Source organism: Coniophora puteana (assembly GCF_000271625.1).
Source record: "Coniophora puteana RWD-64-598 SS2 unplaced genomic scaffold CONPUscaffold_16, whole genome shotgun sequence".
NCBI classification, from domain to species: Eukaryota; Fungi; Basidiomycota; class Agaricomycetes; order Boletales; family Coniophoraceae; genus Coniophora; species Coniophora puteana.
Genome location: NW_006913068.1, coordinates 396,206 through 404,757, shown reverse-complemented (window position 1 = coordinate 404,757; position 8,552 = coordinate 396,206). Strand labels below are relative to the sequence as shown.

Below are 8,552 nucleotides of genomic sequence, written 5' to 3'. Positions count from 1 at the left end.
TTGCAATTGTGTATGTACCTGTACTCAAGCTCAATTTTCTGGTTGAGTTGAACCTCAAAGACGGCGTCCAGGACAGAGGTCAAGGGGTGCTGGAGGTAGGATGGAGAGGCAAGATATCACAGGCAGGTGGAACTATCCAAAGGCATCCAGCCTCTCCGTCCTACCTCTCAACCCTACCTTCAGCACCCCTTGACCTCTGCCCTGGACGCCGTCTTTGAGGTTGAACTCAACAAGCCACAGCTTAGCTCGTGACTGCAGACGATATACACAGGGTGGAATAGGTGTTAATCCAGCCTCTTACCCCATGAATCAATCACGCCGACGATAAGTTGGCACATTTGGGATGCTGTGTGTTGATGGTGGAATTCTATCATCGGCGTCATCGGTTCATGGGAGGATTTTGAGCTCCATTCAAACACAACAAAAATCACACTGTTCACATCAGTGCAGAGCATGTCAAAGTCTATGATTCAGATGTCTGGAACAACGAACAAGTAATATGGTACAAATGCATGATAACAAACAGATAAGGATCGGCGTATATAAAACAAAGAAATGACATATGGGATTCCTGGTATGCACGGCACAACAACGCGAACTACTCATCCTCTTCCGCCGGCTCTGCAGCTGGAGGAGGCGAGCTTCGAGGAGATTCGGCGTCAACGGGGTTCTCGTCGGCGTCGGCGTCATCACCAATCTGCTGGAAGGACTGGGAAGGCGCATCTTGCGCAACATCTGAGGAAAGGGCCTTGGGTTCCCCGGGAGGCGTCAGAGTCCACTGCTTGGGCGCACCTGGCTCTGGGCGCATAATGCTCATGCGAGACTGGTTCGGGTCCTTGTTCTCCGATGAGAAGTCCTTTGACACGTTCGAAGACGCGCGCTGGCCTGACGCCGATTCGCCAGATTGCTTGGCAAGTTTTTTCAGAGAGGCCTCGATGCTCTTCTGGGCCTTCGCAATGGCCCCGATGTCCTTGGCCATTCCAGCGATCCTGGCGTCTGTACGCGTGATGAACTGATCGATCCGATGGTCCTGTGCCGCCAGACGGCCCTCAAAGCGAGTGTTGACCGTCACCGAGTTCTTGACGATGTTACGAGCCCACACCTTCTGCCGCTCCAGGTACTCCCGCATTTCGACCTCTGAACCAATCTCCATGTCATCAAAGAGTAAATCTGAAGGCACAAATGAGCGTCTAGCAACGAGCATGTGAGGGAGAGTCGGCGTGCCGGGTGGGAATGGTTTGAGGAACGCACCAACATTGAGTTCCTGTCCACGCCGATGACAATAAAGTTAGATTCTATGTATTGATTGTGAATGTGACTTACCTGGCCACCAATCGATGCAGAGGCGCCGCTCGCATCAGCCGGCGGCGTCCAGGTGTTCTGACCTTCAACCGGAAGAACTGTGTGCTTGCCTTTCTTGCCAGCGTCAGATGATTCGTCGACGGGCTGGAGTAGGTTCAGCCCCACGCCAGATTGTACTATTAAATTGCCTTACTGGTTTGGGCTTCTTGCCGCCCTTGAGCTTTACCGCCTTCTTCTTGGAAGCGGCAGGGTCTTCAACCGCTTCGGTGGCGTCTCCTTCATCGGCGTCATCTTCGGGTGGCGGTGCAGTTTCCTTACCCTTTTTTCCGCCCGCAGCCTTGCTACCTGCCTTGGTCTTCGACCCGTCCTTTCCTTTCACGCCCTCCTTCCCCGCTGGTGCCTCTTTCGCCGGCGTCACATCCTTCTCCTTCACCGCCTTCTTTCCCTTGTCCATAGCTTTCGCCTTCTTGCGGGCACTGGGGCCGTCGATGTCACCTTCGGCGTCAGATTCCTGCGTAGCAGGTTTCTTCTGCTTGGCTGGCTTCGCGGTCGGGGTGTCCTCGTCGCCGCCGATGACCACGTCCGCGGGTCTATTGCGTGTACTTGATCGAACGTCGGCGTTCGTAGCTGCCGACGCCGACTCGGGGACATCCCCTCTGTCCTGTCCGAAAATTAACAAGTGAATAACGAGATGAGAATGACTTACCTCGCCAGGGCCACTCATTGGGACATCAGTCTAAGCCCACCGTTAGCAAATGTCGGTACCGATATGAAGAAGGCATATGAATGTAGTAAATACACGCAGAAACCTCACCGTGGCAGAATATGGGACGTTCTTCCACCAATCGGCGCCGATATTGCGAACGACTGGGACAGGGTGCATGGCAAATCCAAACACATTAGGGTCATCAACGAAACCGGGCACAAATATTGCGCTGCGCTGATGCAAGATAGTGACCACGTAAGGAGGCCAGATGACGTCGGGAAAGAGTGGCTTCAACAGGTAATGGAGGACCTCATCCAGGGAAGCCTATAAGTTGTGAGTGGGACCTACTTTGGCACGCGAGGACTTAAACTCACCCTTTCCCGATTCCATAGCTCTCCAAAAACCACTGTGTTGATGCCGTCCATCCTTGCGTGCATGAGCATTTGCTTCCATCGATTATCGAGTAGATACAGGAAGTTCTGGACGGTGTCGACCTGGTCGGTATCCACAAATTCGAGGGGGATTGCATCGGGAAGGTAGAACCTGGGCATGACGAACTAAGTGGATGGGTACTGTGTGCGGAGAAGCCTTGATGACGCGTCCGGCAGAAAAGTTTGTTTGTTTGTATGTATTTGGAAGCCGTCACCAGGCGGCGCATTGTTCACAATTTGTATATGTTTATACCCTAAGGAACGCCGTCCCCGCCGTCTCCCACCCTCATCAGTTCGGCTGATTCACCACTCCCACTTCTGATAATGTCCTCCTCAGGCAATAGAGGTGAGTGGGCATGCATCATACCATGCAAAGCCCCAACACTGACTAGGCCGACTTCGTCTACCACCTGGGACAACGGTATATACCATCAAAGGAGTTCGAGTAGGCCAGATCGGCATGCAGTCACAAGACAACAGTGACAATTTTGGTACGTCAATCGCCTACCATCCCCGCCCACTCGTTGAACGACCACAGATCTGGACGATGCAGCGAACAGGTATACTGCGGGACGCCCCGAAAATACCCCAATGGATTGTGAGTACGTGATCGGTCAGGTTACAACATGGCTTACACGAAGATGCAGATAGCATGGATGCCCAAGCCTCAGCCTTCGACGACAGCCCGTTTACAAGTCTTCAAGTCCGTCAACCTTCGGCGTCGTCCACGTCCCCTGCACCAGCGCCGCCGACACCATTTTCTGATATCGGCGCGTTCGCGTCTCCGTTCACCCCTCTCATGGGAGGGAACCCTCCGGTATCGACATCACCCGCGCCCTCTCCGTTTGCCCCCCTCATGGGAGGCGGTCACCCCACATCTCAGACCGCTGAGACATCTCCTTTCGTGGGTGGCTCGCATCACGCCGAGAGTGACCGCTCCTCTCCCTTTGCGCCGTTAATGCGCCAACCTCAGGCCCACGGTGCATACGGCGATCATGCAGGCGGCGTGCTTGGGGCTGGCCCACGCAGTGCATCATTCGGTACGCCGTCCAGTATCCCTGTGAGACGATGACTTGACCCCATGATTCTTTTAGCATTCCGCAGTGGCTCGGCGCACGCCGGTCAATACGGGCAGGGTGCAGCATACACCGATGAATCCGAGGACGCGGGTCAGTCTCCTGTGATAAGTCCGGCCCTTCTTGTGCTGATATCAGGACAGAAAAGTCAACTGCCAGTGGAGCAAACAGCAGTATCGACGCCGAGAATGTTGGGACCGATCAGTGGGACGATGAGGCTTTTGTTGCTATGAAGAAGACCAAGCTCGTTCGATCATGGCGCAACGCGACCATGGTCGAGCTTCTGCAGTCGGAAATGGGGACCGCGGTCGACGAAATCTTGTCAGACTTCTTCGAAGTCCTTGTCCGAAAGTCGTTGCCTTCCGGTGTCAGGGCGAAAATCACCAATGTGCAGGAAACAGCCCACTTGGTTCGCGTGAACCTGCAAGCGGCGCAACACGACTTGGACCGCCTTTTCCCCACTCTTTCCACTGACATCAAGGCCCGTAAAATGGACGCTAAGGCGTTATCTAGGGTGGGGGGACTGCTTACCCTTCACGCTATCAATGCTGATTAATGCCGATGCATTTTTACATTCGATGTACTTGTATATACAACGCAATAACAACGTCTGATCCATTCTGGCCTGAGGTCTGTGTCCAACGTTTATTTTAAAGGTGCAGAGTATATGTTCCCGCCACCAGCAACAAATATATGTCGTTGCACATTGCCTTGTCTCCATTGACCATGTCAATACAGGAACGCCGATAACGGATCGCTGTCATGAACTACTTATATATCATTAAGCCATTCACGGAATGTGGCCATGCCTAGAAGGAGCACCAGAACTTGAGAGCTGAGATCAACTCTCTCATCGACGGCCTCACGTTCACAAAGACGTCAAAGAAGATCAACATTCGAAAGGCAGGGTATGCAGGGGACGCCGATGGAGATGCTCGGCAGCACGGATGGCCATTTGCGCCGACAGGCTCGGGCCAGCGGACATCCGCGGACGGCTGGAGTGATCGCGTCCGCGGACGCGGCGTTATAAGTACACTTGACTACAACAATAGTAGTGAAGTATTGTTACTGCGCTGGGCAGCGAAGTGGGTTTCGGCGTCCATGGTCTATACAGTGTGCACAAGTACACTACAAATCTAATAGTGAATCATAGTGAGGTGTCGACTACATCATGGATTGTCATACGACATCGGCGTCCTCAATCCATCAGCGCCTGCGACGGGTTCGGGTCCGCGGATGCCTCTGCAATACAGGATGGGGCTATAAATATGGTAGGAATCACTGTTGAATATGTGATCGGCGTCCGCTGACATCGTAGTCACTTGCGGGCGCGCATGCTACAGTATTATTGAAGAATAGGCGCACCTGGGAGTCCCATATCGGCGTCAAGGAGAATGACCCCACGTGATGCGGTCGTGTCCGCGGAGCCGCCGTAATCAACCTAAGATGCTATAAATGTACTATGCAGGTGCATGATGCTGATATCGGCGTGCAGTATATCCAACTGATAGTTTCTCGGAACGCAATACATTACACCAATGCTAATACAACAATAACCAATACTGGTAACAGTTGGCGTCCAAACATGTTTCGGCGTGCATGGTGACGTAGGGAGGGTTGCACACTCACAATAGTGTATAAGAGTTACTATGCAATATGTGTTGATAGCGCATCAATTTCGGCGTCGTTGTTACCTCCGCAGCGTGGACCGGGTCGAGTCAGCGGACACCCTGAAACAATGTGAGTTGACTGTCATTATAATGATGGTCGTTCTTTGTCTTGGTTGATCGGCGTCAGCCATCGTCACACGATAGACAAGGTCCAGTCCGCGGACACAACGCCACACCAATCAATGGCTCTTAACGGTATTGATATTTTCCGATAGCGCTCAGGTATCGGCGTCAATGATTATCTCAATGTCGAATGTGGTCCAGTCCGCGGAAGCATAGCCACACTAATCAATGGCTCTTAACGGTATTGATATTTTCTGATAGCGCTCAGGTATCGGCGTCAATGATTATCTCAATGTCGGATGTGGTCTAGTCCGCGGAAGCATAGCCACACTGCCCATGCCTGGCCTGATCAGTGGGGTCCTCATGTGTCGGACATTGGGCCAAGCCCGTCCATACAAATTCCACCATTCACATAAGGTGAGAAGCTTATCACCATAAAATACAGAAGCTGGATGTCAAAGATCGGATGTTGTCCAGTCCATCCGGGCTTTGAGGCTCTCTTTGAGCAGCTTGATTGAGTCGTCGTCCTCAGGTGAGCGTTCGGGTAAGGCCTCAAGCTGCAAGATCTATCATCCTCATCAGTAACTGTGTAGCGGGAGAAGAATAGTATCACCAATTCATAATTAAATGTGATTGCCCACCATCTTCGCATGAGGGTACACTCCAGCTCACCACCTTTGTGATGGTTGTGCTTAAACCGGAGTAGCTTGGCGTTATGCTGCTCGTAAGGGAACGTCCAGTGCCCATACGTTGGGCCGTACTTGTAGAGTTGCTCTCCGAGGTGTTGACCGAAATGCCAGTACGGCGTGAGAGGAATATGCATTGAAGCCCAAGCTTGGGTAGAACGCGAAAGAGCAGCGCTTCCCCGTTGGACGTCGCGAGGTGAGATCTCGCGCGTACCAAGTATCCGAACTGCGACTGTGAACTCAAGGAGAACATCATAATGTCGCCGAAGATTACGATCGGGTTTGACGTTCGATAACTGATCCAGTACTTCAGGTGGAGTTAGGGCGTTTTGAGCGAGTGCGTATTGGCGTAGTCGAGCTTGTGTGGCAGCTGTATATTTGGCTTCGGTTTTGGCGATGTTGGTGTTTGCCGCCGAGGCTGGGGGGGCGATGTCGGGTATGGCACCATCATGTTGCCATGCGACATATAGGCCAACGAATAGGACGTTGATCAAGTTTCGCCATTGATCAGCTTTGACTGAACCTTTCCCAATGGATATCTAGCTAATGTTAAGTGGGACTGCTATATCAAGTCTCAGGAAACATACCGAGGGTGGCATGCGTGTGACCTCGGGTGGCCAAACTAGTTCCTCAAAGAAGGTTTCTAGTCGCTCGAGTGGATTGGCGCCACGTGTAGGATTGAGGAGGCCATGACTATAAATTATAACCTTCGTGACGTGCTTGACCATCGCTGTGTCGGGATATAAGCACGATTTGAGCTTTCAAGGTGTAAATGACAAAACTTACTCAGAAATACGCAATGCATAAAATCGAGGGCTGCACTTCCGGCGGGCTGCCATCCGGCAAGATAATTGAGTGGCGTCCATGATACTCCTCGATGCTCTCGAATGATCTGTTGTCCTTCTTCATCTGCATCACGTGAGCGAAATGAATACTTGATATGTCGCCAGTCTTCGCGAGCCTTGAACAGAGCGGGATCAAAGCACGAGGGATGAACGAGCGAGAAGGATGTATTTTCACAGAGAGAACACATGAAAAGCTTTGAAGAGTGACTTTGACATGCATTTGTGCGACGAAGCGAGGGGAGATCTGAACAATTCATCCATAGAAAAGAATGGACTGGCTCAAGGACGTCGTGGTCGTAGACATTGAAATCGACACCACGTGTTAATCTCATCATGCTGTTGACAAAGACGCCCATTAGATTGTTGAGCTGCTGTAAGTTGGGCTCGTGGGGTCCGGGTAAAACCATAACAAGGATGGTTTCCTCGACGAGGTAACGAATCGCCCTCGGGTTGTTGCAGATGACGACGTAGAATGCGCCAGTGGAGTGACAGTCGCGTTTTGTGGATTGAAACCTAAGTTTGGGTTTTGCAGCCGACGTGAATATCATTGCGAACAGAGGGAGAGAATACGCACCAATCGATGTTGAACTGAAGTACGAGACCACATGGCAGGGAAACAAATCTCTGGTCAAGTTCGTGAACGTCCACGTCCTGTATACCAAATTCTCCTCCACGCCGTCTCTCCAGCCCAGCCTGGATTGCTCTCCAGCCCCAGCCATCGTATACATCAGTCATGGGCATTGAAGGATCTGGGAATGCGTCGAAACCGGATGCAGTTGTAGGTCGACAAGTTCCCGCTTCATCGCCTGGCCCCCTCCAGTGTTGAAGCTGATCCCACTTACCAGGGCGAAGTAGCAGTCGTTGTATAGCACGTTCAAGTGGGACATAAGGCACGGTTTTGACTGGAGTACGTTTGAGTTTGCCGGTGGCGAGTCGTTTCTCCTTGTATATAATCCCCGAGCACCCTTCAACTGTACATGCTGGCGAATCAAGGTCGGGTATGGTTGACGGATGGTGGACCGACCAGCAACTGTCGCATACGCAAAGGTATACGATGAAGTTGTCCATCGTGAGTCCAAGTCGTTTGAGTACTGTGGGTACGGTACAGGCGAAGTCGTCTAGTCCGGGGTATTCATCCTCGGGATGCTTTGCGGCAGCTTGAGTAATGGTAAGACGGAGGCCTTCGAGAACGCATTGGGCTGCACTATGCGTGCTCCCGTGGCGAACTATGAGAACAAAGACGCGTATGTACGCGTTGCGGATAGCGGGGTGATCTTGAAAGGCGCGAGGAAGTTCGTCATGGTAATAGGCGGGGTCTTCCTGATCAGAGAAGTCGAAGATGTCATCGAGGGGCACATGTAAGACTTCATCGAGAAGGTCCTGAGATTGGACACCTTCTGGGACTGGTCCTTCAGGTGCCTCGTCTTCATCATCACTGTCCTCGGGAGGAGGTGATGGTGTCCTCGCACGCATGAGTCGTCCGAAAAAATCGTCATCTTCACTGAGACCACCTTGATCATGTTCGTCAAGCGTAGGGTCATGTTGCGTCTGAAATAACTCGTCTTCTTCGTGCAGCTTCGGATGAGTGACCTTTCGTGAGTTTAAGCAGAAGGATATATCCTGTTACCAACGCACCTGCAAATCCTCTCCACCTGCTTCTACCTCGTCTCCTCCCATCTCCCGGTCATACCTCTATGCCGGGTTAGACCTTGCTCATAACATACACATGAAAGAAGATGCACACCTCAAATACATTCTCATCTCCATCCCAAC

At 52.0% G+C, this 8,552-nt stretch overlaps 3 protein-coding genes across 3 annotated transcripts; 1 reads left to right on the top strand and 2 right to left on the bottom strand.

Annotated features, from left to right (window-relative positions):
- Nucleotides 1-598: 598 nt before the first annotated feature.
- Nucleotides 599-2,559, bottom strand: CONPUDRAFT_158970 (uncharacterized protein; the record flags this gene model as incomplete). The annotated part of the gene is made up of 6 exons (XM_007776041.1): nucleotides 599-1,264; nucleotides 1,324-1,446; nucleotides 1,496-1,963; nucleotides 2,009-2,038; nucleotides 2,117-2,332; nucleotides 2,383-2,559. 6 exons carry the CDS (start codon nucleotides 2,557-2,559, stop codon nucleotides 599-601), a joined length of 1,680 nt encoding a protein of 559 aa, XP_007774231.1.
- A 204-nt stretch (nucleotides 2,560-2,763) lies between these two features.
- CONPUDRAFT_77193 (uncharacterized protein) lies at nucleotides 2,764-4,071 on the top strand (the record flags this gene model as incomplete). The annotated part of the gene is made up of 6 exons (XM_007776040.1): nucleotides 2,764-2,785; nucleotides 2,832-2,930; nucleotides 2,978-3,037; nucleotides 3,087-3,479; nucleotides 3,534-3,608; nucleotides 3,659-4,071. 6 exons carry the CDS (start codon nucleotides 2,764-2,766, stop codon nucleotides 4,069-4,071), a joined length of 1,062 nt encoding a protein of 353 aa, XP_007774230.1.
- Nucleotides 4,072-5,888: 1,817 nt separating this feature from the next.
- On the bottom strand, nucleotides 5,889-7,075 carry CONPUDRAFT_40076 (uncharacterized protein; the record flags this gene model as incomplete). The annotated part of the gene is made up of 4 exons (XM_007775888.1): nucleotides 5,889-6,292; nucleotides 6,380-6,473; nucleotides 6,522-6,664; nucleotides 6,721-7,075. Coding segments are annotated over 4 exons (996 nt in total), but the record flags the coding sequence as incomplete, so codon positions are not given.
- Nucleotides 7,076-8,552: the final 1,477 nt, after the last annotated feature.